Genomic DNA, 14,674 nt, shown 5'->3' with positions numbered 1-14,674 from the left:
GGCACATTTATATTTGAGACAATACTCTGTATTCTTTTGAATCTCATTCATCTCTCCAGTGCCTCCTTTACTTATCTTATGTAAGGTAATAAATTATTATAAGTCCTACTGTATGATCAACTGACACCAAAAACTCCTGCATTTGGTTTAGTTGAATTCCTTAGATCAGGGATGGGCAACTTCGGTCCTGGAGGGTCCTGCAGAGTTTAGCTCCAACCATAATTAAACACACCTGAAGCAGCCAATTAAGGTCTTACTAGGCATACTAGAAACTTTTAGGCAGGTGTGCTGAGACAAGTTGGAGCTAAACTCTGCAGGACACCGGCCCTCCAGGACCAAAGTTGCCCATCCCTGCATTAGATCATAAAACACCATTTAACTGCATTACTAATAATTGACAGAATTAATAGCTGAAAATACTATCAAAGAAGCTGGATTGTCTTAGTGGATGACCGAAAGGATCAGAGTTTGGAATTATCCCATTATGAAACTAAAATATTGAAGGACAAAGAACATTTCTTCATTTTATAAATGACACTTTAAAAATACATATTTTTCTTTTTTTTAAATAAAAAAATTATAAATTCTATCAGCGTGAGATCCCCTGTGTCATCATTGATGCTATGATATAGTATCTTTGCTATAATTAAAATATAATAAAAAAAAGTATTGCTTAAAATACAAGCTATTTTATTATGTTTTTGAAAACAACTTAAAAGTCTGTATCAGATGAGGTGACAAAACCTGAAAATAAGCTGATAAAAACAGAAAAATTGTTTATTAAAATTAAAGAATTATCTCTCATTATCTCTAAATATTTATGAATTAGTTTATGTATATTTTAGAATATACAATTAAGATATTTTATAAATAGAGTCGAAATTCTGGAGGGGACTTAATTGGTACTTTGGCACCATTTAAATATAATGAAAAAATATTAAAAACATATTAATTTAAAAAGAAGTAAAATGTCAATATATTTATTCAGGGACTGGGTATTATTTTTTAAAAATCATTTTAACAATGTTTGCAAGTGCTCATCACTCTTACAGCAACATTTATCAGGTCTGCCAAAACCTGAAAATTAGCTGATAAAAACAGAAATCTAAAATAAGTGAAGAGATGAAAAAGTCCTTCACTGTTTGTTTAATCACATGACTGCGAGTGGTCGAAAAGTGGCCCTTGATTTTAACCACTTGTGATGTCTTTTAGTAAAGTATGAGTGTGTCTGTTTCAGCTGAAGAAACTCTGGTGAGGCTGGTGAATGGGTCAGGGCCTCACGAGGGTCGAGTTGAAATCTTTCACGAGCGTCGATGGGGGACAGTGTGTGACGATGTTTGGGACATAAAAGATGGAACCGTTGTGTGCAGGATGCTGGGGTACAATGGCGCCAAAGAAGTCCACAAAACGGGGCGGTTTGGACAAGGTCAGAATTACAGACATGCAATTCAAGGAAATCACTGAAATCCAGTCAAAACTAATTTACACGAAAAAGCTATAAAAATTGAGTGAAAAGTATCTTTCGGTGCACACAAACAAATCTGTCCATGTGTGTAAAATCTTTAAATCCAGAGAAATTCCCTATTTTATGCAGAGTAACACCACACCTTTGCCTGTCAGTGGTGTCGTGTTGTGTCCTTGGTCTGTTTGACTTTGCGCAGTGCTGAGCAAACTGATCAATCGAGCAAGACTCACAAATCATGTTCATGAATGATGTAATAAAATAAGATATAATGTAACTTTAAGCCAACTTCAAGAGTGGCTTGATGGAAACAACAACAATGTGACGTGCTTAACATTACAATCACTACATGCATATGTATCACTGCACAGATCATTTGGCGTTTGACTTCAAAGTATCACAAGAGCAATTACAGAAGCATTACTGTCGAGTCCCTCTTGTAATACGCCGATGGATCTGTGCAGTGCTGCACGCAGAAGTTACGTCTAGCACAACACTTTGATGTTGTTTCTATCAAGCCACACTGTGGGCTTACATTATAATTTAACGGTTAAAAAACTTGATTTCATCCTTGAACATGATTTGTGATTCTTGTTGGATTGATTTACATTATCTGTGAAAGTGAAGACTACGACTCAGATCATTTCACACTCCTTCACAGTGTCATCAAGCTAGGCCCTATTTTTTGTGACCTCTAGCAGTAAATTTTATGTATTGTGCCTTTAAAAAGCCAGTAAGATGCTAATTTTAAAGGAATATTCCATTTTCTTAAAAGAAAAATCCAGATAATTTGCTCACCACCATGTCATCAAAAATGTTGATGTCTTTCTTTGTTCAGTCGAGAAGAAATTATGGTTTTTGAGGAAAACATTGCAGGATTTTTCTCATTTTAATGGACTTTAATAGAGCCCAACATTTAATACTTAACTCAACACGTAACAGTTTTTTTCAACGGAGTTTCAAAGGACTATAAACAATCCCAAACGAGGCATAAGGGTCTTATCTAGCAAAACGATTGTCATTTTTGACAAGAAAAATAACAAACATACACAATTGTGAAGCACAACTTCTCGTCTAGATCTGGTGGTGATGCGCCAGGTGACCCCACGCAATGCGTTATGACGTCAAGAGGTCACAGAAGACGAACGAGAAACTCCCCCCCAGTGTTTACAAGTGTGTTGAAAGAGGACCGTTCCAACGTTGTTGTATGTCAATTAATTGTGATACTAATTAATGTCTTTGTGTCAGTTTATTGCTTAAAATGGTCCGCAAATGTGCGTTTTATATATGTAACACGTGACCTCCCTACGTCACTACGCATTTGCGTTAGGTCGCGCTGGACCTGACCTAGACGAAAAATTGTGCTTTAAAAGTGTATGTTTGTTGTTTTCATGGTCAAAAATGACAATCGTTTCGCTAGATAAGACCCTTATGCCTCGTTTGGGATTGTTTATAGTCCTTTGAAACTCTGTTGAAAAAAACTGTTAAGTGTTGAGTGTTACTTGTTGGTGTTTATTAAAGTCCATTAAAATGAGAAAAATCCTGCAATGTTTTCCTCAAGAAACATGGTTTCTTCTCGACTGAACGAGGGAGGACTTCGGCATTTTGGATGACATGGTGGTGAGTGGTTATCTGGATTTTTCTTTTAAGAAAATGGAATATTCCTTTAAGCGTCCTGTCATTGTTTATATGTCCCGGACAACATGTTTAAATGCATGCAAGGTCAAAAAACACTGTAATTTTTTCTAAATATAAATTTAAAATGACCCAATTTTTCAGAAATCCCCAAACAATTCGTGTGAAGCTGTTCAATGACTCAGTCTGCCTAAACCGCACCTTTCAGTAGCCTACTCCGCTCTGATTGGTCAACTGACACAGTCTCCGCACAGACCACAGATCAGTGCCACAGACCAACAATAGTGCAACATGCATTGACCCAGTGCTAACATGATTTACTGAGAAGACATTGTCGACATCAATACACAACATTCATAATTAATCCAAGCAATAAAAACGACAACAGAAACTAACATTTTACACTCATTTAAGCAGGTATGTAAGCTAACCGGACCATAGCAAAAATGTAAACCCTAAGTTAGTGCACATGCGTTAGCCGCTTGCTAACTTGTCTCTCTGACAGTATATTAAGAGTTTAAACAACGACATCAATACACATCATTCATCATCAATCCAAGCAATAAAAACGACGACAGACCTTAACATTTTTACACTTTGCATTTATGTATCTATAATCATACTTACAGGTTGTGGTTAGGAGACGCATGTTGTTCCAAATAAAGTGGGTACTAAACCATCTTTCATTGCCAATCGTCTAGTAAATCCCTCCATGAAAAAGTAATTTTAACCACAGATTCTTCATATATCTTCATCCTTTGGTAGTGAAAACAACACAAGCTGAAAACACAGCATGATATGATGTACACACTAACTAGCTGTGGGCAGGTCATAGTTTTCGTTTCTCCCGGGCAAGGCTGTAGGCAGAGATTATTATACAAAGTGTTGGTATTACGGGTAAAAAGACAGGCAGAAGATTCTATCCATATGACGACTCATTTCAGCAATTCAAAGTCGACTCCCTACTTTAGAAGCAAATAACTTTATTAATTATGCACTTTTTGGTTTAACTACTTTGCACATTTTTTACATTGATGGACAGCTACATGACACACTGCAATACAGGTCATTTTCGATTTTGGATCTGTGTGGCTCTTTAAAGGATTTTCCAAAATTGTAGCTGTCCATTTGTGCAAATGATCTGCAAAGTCGTTCATCTGAAAGTGCACGGTGAATAAAGTTATTGAATTTAAATCGTCTTAATGAGTCAACGATTACAAACATCAAAATACAACTCAGCTTCTGTTCATTTAATATTTCTTATGCAATGTACATAGCATTTACACTTACACATTTGGCAGATGCTTTTATGCAAAGTGCATTAAAGTGCATTTATGCAGTATATTTTATCGTTTCAACATTATACAATTTAACAGAGAGATTCCCTGTCTCATCTTCAGTACCTTTGTCTTATGATATAAAAACAAAGCGTTATTCTTGTTTCTCTCTGGCTCTATAGGCACTGGTCTGATCTGGATGGATGATGTTGCTTGTGTGGGGACTGAGGAGACTATTCACCAGTGTAAGTTCTCAGGCTGGGGAAAAACCAATTGTGGTCATGTGGAAGATGCTGGGGTGACCTGTAATATCTAGCCTTTTCAAATCTTTAATAACCGAACTCAGCAGTGTGGAAAGCAGCATATTGTGTCGATCTATACGCCTGACAAAGAGCCTGATCGTGAGTCTTTGAGAGGGTTATGAAGCCTGGAGATCAGACTGTTGCACAGGCATCTACATATTCAAACATATCTGTTAACACACACACATGTAGTTCAATAACGTTTAATAATTATGTTTTTGTCTGGACTGTTTGGCTTTCATTTCCTTTTGTGTTTACAATGTGTACAGATAGATGCTTCTAGATTTCCAAAGAGATGACTGTTATTATATTTTTATATGTTTAAGTCTTTCAATAAGGATATAAAAGTCTGTGTATTCACAAATTTGGCCTTATAACAGAGATGTTATAGCAGGGTCAGCATTTATATACCTCAGTCTATGGTAAGTACCAATAAAAGTAAGTCTGATTAGTTTGTAAAGTGATTGAGTCAGATGTCATTGTTTATTGTGAAACATACACGTTTAAAGGAACAGTAAGAAATGTATACCAATTAATCATAAAATGGCCCTGATATATCACTAGAGAAATCATTATATATCATTATCATTAGATGTTGTTATTTAAAAAGTGGAGTTGCAGCCCTCAACTGATGTTTATGTTGTCATGTTGTGTATTGGCCACCAGTTGTGTGATTGCAGTACCAGTTTTAGCCACAAGTTTTGTGATTGCAATATCAATTTTGGCCACAATCCTACATACTGTTCCTTTAAGTGTACGCTCTATATGTGCAGATGCTATGTTGCTTGGAAAGTGCGAACAGCTTGGCGTAGGATAATAAACCATTTTACTTGGTGAATGAATTGTGTTTTTCAATAATTATTAATAAATATATATATATAAGTCTTTTATTATGTTCCAACCAAAAATAATAGCCACCCTAACTCGTGTTATAGTAGCTTTAGTGCACCTCAGGCAGAATATCCCTTAAAAATGCTGTAAAATGACGTGCCTTGTAATTACAACACTAAAATACAAGTATTTATATTATGCGTATACTGTAATACTATTGGTATTTTAGTGCTAAATCATGTTATCCAGTGGAAATAATGAAAATGTCAACAAAATGAAAGATTATTATTGGTAGTTATAATAGCCTTGTTTATTTCTTTTGCTTTTTCACAACAATAAAATAATGATGTCAGTCTGAAAAGCTTTGTTTGATCTTTAATTTCTGTGTCTGGTTTATAAATCTGCTTTCATAAATGGCCTAAAGATATATTGTTTTGACATAAAATCATGTCTGTAATGAAAACATTTTCATAGTTAAAGGAATGTGCTGTATTTGATTTCAGCCCTTTCTTGAAACAATTTAATAAAACCCTCATGTGCCTCCATGCAGAGTGTCAAAAAAATGCCAGATCCTCATTGACTCTGAATGAAAAGATGACTAAAGTGATGATGACCGTGATATCGACATGCTTTATGTGAGGAAAATCTATCAAGATATTCTACAAAGAATGTATTTACTTGTTCTGAGACCCATGAGACAATAAATCATTGAGCTTGACAGATGAACAGAAATCAAATCATATACTTATAACAGCGCTATCACAACAAATCAACTTTGTGTGATTATATAATATCCGAGTATAATCTTGTATGAGACAATAAAGGAATGTTAAAATTGTGGGATGATTATTGAAACAGACACGAGCTGTAACTTGTTGAGAAAACTGAAGATTTTCTGGTGAACAGAACAATCAGAATTAAACTTTTAATAAACCAACTCCTACTCTGTTCAATTATTCCTCTCAAAGTCTGTGATCTTTTTACATTTTTTAATGAAACAGTAGTGCTTTGCTTGCTTTAACAAATTACTGTAACATGTGACACCAAACAGTGGCCCAAGCCCTAGTGTTGCTCAGACTTGTGCATAAAGAAGAAGGGATCAATAAATATGAGGAGAGAGAGAGAGAGAGAGAGAGAGAGAGATTTACTGTGTATCATTTATCTCATGTCATCCCACATGAATTAAACTTCCTTTCTTTTACTGAACACAAATATTTTTGGAAAACATGCCACCACTTTATGTGCCAACACTTGATGTGCTGTATCATGTTAAAATGGAAATTAAGTCCACAGAAAAGGCATTTATGTTACCTTCTATGGCACTTTTAGCCATTTTGCATTGTTACAAAGCAGATTTACTGGGAAAAAAACATATTAGGCATTAGAAAAACTGTACCGAAATAAGGGGAACTGTTAAAAAAATGGAGATGTACATTAGCATTAAAAGTAAAATACCAGTAATAGTTTTTAGAATTGTTATCAGACTATTACGCTTATAATGCTTTTTTAATCATTTCAGTAAGCACAAATCTTAATCCTATAGCATATAATGATCTTCTTGACTAGAGAATTGTGTGTGTTTAATTTTATATCAACAGATTAAGCAGAACAGCTTTTTTATTTCAGCATGACAGCATTAATGCTCCTGTGTACAAAGCAAGGTTAATAAATAAATTATTGATTATGATACTTGGTCTTTATAAAGTCCAGACTTAAACCCATCTGAACACCTCTGAGCCAAATGTTCATCACCCAAACCATCAATGGTTTGTACACACACGGCCACGAGGGTTATTTTGGCACAGAAAAAGTCCTTTCCAAATCTGTTGCAACAATGATGGAAACAAGATAATTTAAAATGGTATTGTATGGCATAGCATCAATAATTGTTTTGATTGGAATAACTGGAAGAGAATAAAGATTTCATCAGCGCAAGCTCGTCTGGAGTTATAATGGACACGCAGTGGTATGACGTCCTTTTATAAATAAACACACTGGGATATGAACTTGTTGCATAAAATGTATAATTAAATTTGCTAGAGCATTTATTTCATGAAACAGACTTTTTTAGAGATCACTTTATTCTATTTTCCTTGCTCTTACCAAACCAATTGAAATTGCACTCATGGCCAGTTTAATTTAAATGTTATTTATTCTGGAGCCTTTAAAGCCCTGTTTTCAGATTGTTGATGAATGAATAGAATGGTTTTGACTGAAATTTGGACATATGATGCTGGCCCGAGAATTTTCGGGTGTTTATTATATCACCTCCGACCTCTACAATGGCTTCATAGGTGCACTGGAACAATCCTTCCTAAAATGCGTTAAACTTTCGTTAACAAAGATGTGAAATTCACAGAGTGGTCAGGGGTGTTCACTGAAAAAAATCGCTGCAAAAGATGCTTTCCAACAGGTTTTATCCAACTCCATTGACTTGTATTAAATGTGCTGTGAGGTACGATATTACTCCGCGCCGGGAACTTTGTTTATATTCTTGCAATTGGCAAATTAGCTGGAGTGTTTATTATTCAAGCTCTCATAGGAAGAATATACGGGTGTGAGGCGTTTGGAAAAATAGGTCCACAAGTTTACAACGAATGCTAAAAAACCTGTTGGAGAGCATCTTTTGCAGCGATTTTTGTGTGAGCATATCAGTGAACACCCCTAACCTGAAAACAGGGCTTTAAGTGTAAAATACCGAACTTTGTAGCATTATTTTGTTTTCACAGCTAAAAAATTTAAATACCATAAAAATTGCTGTATAATTTCTCTTTAACCATTTAATCAATAATAATACCACACAAACCCTCCCCCAAACCTTACCCTAAACCTAAAAAAAAAAAAATAATTATTCTATTTATATAATGCAATGTATAGGTAACATTTTTGTAACAATATAGCAAACGATATTTTAAGCCGCTAATAGAGTCCTAGCCAAAACAGTTTATTAAAATCATATCGTACTGTTAGAAATAAAAAGCATAATAGACAGACAAGTGTAATCACAATAACTTATTTATTGAAAAATTTCAAAAGCAGTACCAAAAGTAGTTAAAATGACGATGTGCTGCAGTCGCGGTCCTCTCTGAAGTAAAGTACAGAGAAGTATTAGTTATTAATCCACAAGAACGTCAATCTGGCTTCTTTCTGACAAGGTGTGCATTTCAAATTTACAAAGTACATCCACTAAAAGACGGCAATGTCACAAATCTGTGACGTAACACACAAAAGCCAAGGAGCGTTTGATTTCAATGCCATAAAGCAATGTGTCGTAAAGCTTCTTGAGGCGCAATTTTTGAATTCAAATTCATAACGAACTCGAGATTTGATGTTTAAAGTCGCTGATGAGAGCTGGGATCAAGATCGCTGGATAAAGAGCTAAATTTAGATATGTTGCAATTGTGTGAATTTTAAAGATGTGGATTACTTAAAAATGAATACAATTAACATCATAACATCATAAAAACTGGAGCCAAGTACTGAGGATATGTGCTTGTTAAGTTTAAAATTTTGATCAAAAAGAACCCCTAAGTTGCATGCACACCTTCTAGAGAGAAGTCATAGCTGTGGGATCATTTCTTTTGATGGGCAAATAAAAGTGTGGTCTGCATAAAAGTGAAATGCCATGTTTCCTAAGGAGAGAGCCCAGAGAGAGCATACAGTATATAGTGAAAAAAGAATTTGGGATAGGATAGAGCCTTGAAAATGTTCTGTTTGACAGGTAAGATTGAAGCCATTTTAAAACCGTCCCTTGAGCTACCCAAGACTCGATTCTAGATAATATAATTTGATGTTCAATTGTGTTGAAATCAGCAGACAGGTCTAGAGACAGACACTCCAGAGTCAGTGGATAGGTAAATATCATTCAGCACTCTTAAGAGAGTACAATCTGTATTATAAATAGATTTAAAACCCGACTGAAAAGAACTCAATTTTTTCTCCGCTTTCCGACAGTTTTCAGTCTCAGAATTTAGCCACAGCTCAGATTTGGTTTGGGCTTAAAGGGCCTGAGAGGCACCGTCATATTGGCAACCTTGAGCCAGGCACTGTTGACAAGATTGAGATGTTGGTCAAGATTCAAATCTGTCAAAGTATGGTCCAATTGTAACTGAGAGCAAGTTTGAGAAAAAGATGATTGAAATTTGCACTGAACTGTGGCAAATAAAAGCGAGACAGTGTAACAACTGATGAGATAAATCAGGGAGAGACAGAGAAAATAATATGGACCATAAGATAGAACGAGGTCCAGAGTATGGCCCTGGATATAAGTAGAATATTTAATTCATTGAGATAGTTTAAAAGCGTCAATAAGGTTAATAAACTCCTACAAGAGCAGGTCAGACATGATACAGCAGGCATGAATATCAAACTCGCCCACCAATAAAAAGTGATCAAAACTGGCAGCAAAGTTGCAAATAAACAATCTAGTGAATGGAGGTGTTGAGCTTCAAAACTCGAATAGGTTGCTACCGAGACCAGTCGACAACTTTAAATTCGGTAGGATCTAAACAAACTAAAATGCAAATTAATACAGAACATCTAAAATAACACTTCTTAATATTTTCACCAGGACCCATTTACTTGTAGTCAACTCCAAATGAGACAGCTTATTTTTAAAGATCACAGCTTACTGCAGCATGGCTCAAGTGATGATGTCATATGTGCTGTTACATAACTAGCAGTAACTAGCTGTTACCCATGAAATTGCACAAATTAAATTTGAAATGGAAACACAATAAATTTCGCAAAAACTCCCATACATCACAAAAAGAAATTACGCTCACATTATGTGCTTATTCAGGCCATTCGATATAAAGGAATATATCGCAAAACTGCACTGGAAAAAGTTTCTTTCAAATTTACAGGTCACCTGATGTGACTAAAAGTTATATGATTATTCTTTAAAGATATAAATTTGTGGTCTCTAACATCCAAGAAACACCCACATGACCGCTCCTAAGTCTATGGAGCTTTCCTTGCCATTAATGCTTGGATACCATGCCTGCATCTCATTTGATTAAAAATCATGGCATGAGGCTGTGAATATGTAAAACAACCAACATCAGTTACCATGAATTTTGAAATTACTTATTGCAAGAGGAAATATCGCACAATTATCGCACAAAATTTGTTAATGAAAATGCCATTAGTAAATGGTAATTTTGCTTCATTTCGTTTTTTCAATCAACATTTCAAAAATCTTTAATGGGGACCAGGCTACTGAGGAGCTTTTCTGTTTTATCCATTTTAACTGAGAGTATGTTGGGCATGTTCAATTTTTTTGTTCACATAAAATAGAACGAGAAAAGAAAATATTCACATTTTTTAGTTTAAATGCTTTAAATTTTGACAGCCCTAGAAGTGATTATTTAGTCCTTCAGAAATAAACACAGGGGAAGTCAGAGGTTGGAATGATAGAGCTTTCACTTATTCACACATCATGCCATATTAAAGAGCACTAAATTTTTTTTATTCTAATTATTTTATTTTAATTCAGAGCTTAATATATTTTTCTATTTTCCATCGTTATCTTTATCTGGACATTTCCTAAAAAATAAATAAATAAAATGCTAACTAACCCTTGGCTATGTTTACTGTGTTAGACTTGATGAGACTAGTTCTAGTGCACTTATGTATTGCTGTTCTTGTGTTGCTCTAATTGCTTCTATTGTTTACCTCATTTGCAAGTCGCTTTGGACAAAAGCATCTGCTTAATGACAAAATGTAAATGTGTTTTATAATAAACTGAAGAAAAGCTTCAATTCTGTGAGCTGCATTTTCACGTTCACAAATGTACAAATTTAAAACAGAAAAATCGCAAAGTCCTTTTGCAATTTTATGTCCCATGACTTAAAAGTTACGACACTAGCTGCGTTTCAATTGCGATGTAATAATATACCCGTTGGAAATGTGTCAATTTCACAAAAAGTCCCATATATATTGGAAAAAGATTTTACGCTCGTATTAGGGTTTTTTATAAGGAAATTCGGAAAATACGTATTTCACAAAACGGCAATGGAAAGAGTTTATTCACATTTTCAGGTCACCTGAAAATGAATTTTAAGATGATGTATGTACTATAAGCTCACAGAAACACCTCAATACTTGTCTGCTGCCTTGTATAAGAGGCTTTCCTTGCCAATAATGGTTGGATAACGTTTCTAGTAACACATCAGTCGACTTGATGTTTGGAATGATTTATCACCAGAGGAAAAACTATGTTTCAGTTGCATATTATCGGTTAATGGAAATGCTGTCATTTCACAATCGTTTTTGTTGACATTAGAAAATAACACTCACGTTTTTCGATAATCTGTAATAGAAATGCAGTGTCATATTTAAATTGCAATAGCAAATGGGTAAATGCTAATGCAATTTAAATATGACAGTGTCATAACTCATGGGAAAGAAAATGCATTTGAATTGTCACACCCACAAACAGAAAACACAACTGCAAATACAATTAGCAATTAGTGTAAAATGATCCATACAGCCTGCCCACATGCAGGACTCTGGTATGAATACTCTGATATGTTATACGGTGTTTCTGTATAATATTGAAGGTACGAAGAGGTGGATTAAATCAGGTAGGACATGACTGAAGGCTGGTGTGTAAAAATATACGTCTCACCATTGGTTTGACCAATGTTGATCTCTGTGAATCTCATTTACCATATGTTGTGTACTGTATGTGGCTTGTGTTCCCTGTTGTCACCATTCATATAAGCAACCAAAGACTATACTGATGGCTAGTCCTAGATTAAGCCACTTTTTTGAGTTGTCTAAACAAAAAATAAATTGCACAGACAGATTTTATAATATGTCAGTGCCAAGATTACGCCAGTAACCTCTTTTTCTAAGGCACGTTTATAAAATATGCTTAAACATCTTAATTTAACTAAGGCCTAGTCCTGGCTTTAGCTAAACCTTGTTTGTAAAACCAGGCCCTAGTAACTTAATTTTACTCTCAAATTGATGTATTTCACAAAGTGACTCAATTTCTTCAGAAAATTATTTTTACAATAAGAACATGATCAATCACACAAAAAATGTGTGATTAATCTTATTGAAAGATTTAATGGATTGACAGCTCTAGTAAATGGACAATAATGGCTCTGAGGTTAAATAGGGTTCCCTTTCAGTCCCTTTTTTTACATCACGTCGATAACCGACGAATTGGGAACTCGCTGGTGAACAATCTGCCCCGAGTGTATCCTACAGAGCCAATGAATGTTGTAATGCAGTATTTGCATCTGCTGGTGCCACCCCGTCGTGCGGGTATAAATAGGCAGCAGGTGCCTGCATCATTAGCTTTTCGCTTCTGAATCAAGCAGTTACTGCTTTGAGGGTCTAATCTTGAAAGAGAGTGGTCGGGTGGATAGTTGGTGTGAAGGTGCTTCAGCGGTGTCCACTTACCTCCTTCATTTTAAGTGTCTAGTGCTGTCTACCCCTGTGTGCTTCATCTATCCATCTGCCCTTAGATAGCTTTCCTAATAAAAGAACTGCACGGTTGGTCTTGCGTCTTTTTTAAAGACAGCATTTCTCCCGTGTTCACAGGTGGTTTAGGTCTTTAAGATGTCGTTCCGCCTGAGTTTCCGGTTGCGGCAAGTACATCGGCACATTGGATGGTCACAATCGCTGCCTCTCATGTCTGGGCCTTGCACACGCTGAGGCGGCATTGGTGGACAGCTCATGCTCCCAGACTTCCTTACGTCCAAGTGGTGGAGTCCCTGTCCTGCTGTCTTGGTCGGTGACATTGTGCGGAGCGAGAAACTCCCCTGGAACCCTCCAGGGGTTCTTACTCCTCAGGTTCGCAGCCAGCTGAGACATCAGAGGGAGGTAGTAGACCAAGCGTATTGCACCTATCTTTCGGCCCTCCCGAGAAGGACCGTATTTTGGTCGCAGCATCAGGGGGAAGTCTCTTTTGGACGTCGGCTCGGACGCACTACCGGCCTCGGGGCAGGCAGCCACAAAACACAATGGAAAATGTAAGGGCAAGCGGCAAGACGGGAGACCAAGAAGTGCTCTCAAGGAGATGGTGACCGCACCACTCCCTCACCGGAGGAGGGCCGGTGGAAAATCTTTGGTTTCCTTTTTTTTGTTCCACCCTACCTCTCCTCTTTCGCCAGCAGACGTGCTCAGACGTTCGAAGAGCATAACTCAGCATCTTCACAATGGCAACATTCCTTGGCTCTTTTAGACACACTCGATGCAGACTGGTCTCTCCAGCGAGTTCCCAATTAGTCAGTCATCGACGTGATGTCTCAATTCCCTTCCTTTAAGCCCGGGATACACTGCACGATTATTGGTTGTTTGCCATCGTGAATTAATCGTCGCGATTTCTGTGACTCTTCGTGGCTCTTCATCGGTGGTCCTATGTCGTACAGTGAAGTTCAAAGACGGACGTTTTCCCGGTCTTGCGTCCAAAGATAGCCTACGATAGTTTTCTGACAGTGTCAGAAATTCAGCATGAGCACCGCACAGCGTGTTTGGTGCTACGACCTGCGTACTGGTATTCGTTTACCACGTGTGACGCAGCCGCCGAAGCTTCTGTGTATTGTTCTGTGTATTCTGACTATTGTACAGTCTACATGCTTGTCGTACCAGAGTTTAAACGATCCATGTCTTATAGGAGGGCAAAAATCCTGCAGTGTATTCCGGGCTTTAGGGAACGAAGGTTACATCGTATCAACGTACATGACGACTAGTCACATTGATAGACACAACCCGTAAGGAGATGTTTAAATTGAAACATGTGTACATTGTCAGTTTACAATGCACACACTGTCTTTGTGTCATTCAGTCTGGAGTCGTTTGCATGGATGAGCTTGAAAATCATCTTTTACAAAGCTGGGAAGGCAGACATACTGATATTATTTAATCATGTTCAGCTGAAAGAAGAAAATTTGATATACCTGATGATACGGCATGAGGTAAATTATGTTTTTTATGAACTATTCCTTTAATTGGGTAAGAGAAAACTGAGTTTTCATTTGTTGTTGATTTATGCCTGGATGCATGTGAATGTACTCTAGCTCAGAAATGCTTTGTTTTATATATGGCACTATATAAAGTGCAAAGACATTTTAATGAAAATAAATAGTTCAGATTTTATATAGTTCTATTGAAGACAGTATGTAAAAATGTCAATGATAATCAAACATTAT

General features: G+C 36.4%; 1 protein-coding gene across 1 annotated transcript in view; it reads left to right on the top strand.

Moving 5' to 3' along the window:
* The window catches only part of scara5 (scavenger receptor class A, member 5 (putative)), a 71,200-nt gene extending 65,686 nt beyond the window's left edge, over nt 1-5,514 (top strand). The window contains exons 9-10 of the mRNA XM_073855840.1: nt 1,238-1,426; nt 4,557-5,514. Coding sequence (XP_073711941.1) covers nt 1,238-1,426; nt 4,557-4,690 — 323 coding nt within the window. The 3' untranslated portion in view covers nt 4,691-5,514. The remainder of the gene's footprint in view (nt 1-1,237; nt 1,427-4,556) is intronic.
* Nucleotides 5,515-14,674: the final 9,160 nt, after the last annotated feature.

This window comes from Misgurnus anguillicaudatus, chromosome 18, assembly GCF_027580225.2.
Source record: "Misgurnus anguillicaudatus chromosome 18, ASM2758022v2, whole genome shotgun sequence".
In the NCBI taxonomy this organism is placed as follows: Eukaryota; Metazoa; Chordata; class Actinopteri; order Cypriniformes; family Cobitidae; genus Misgurnus; species Misgurnus anguillicaudatus.
This window is presented reverse-complemented; position numbering and strand designations above follow the sequence as displayed.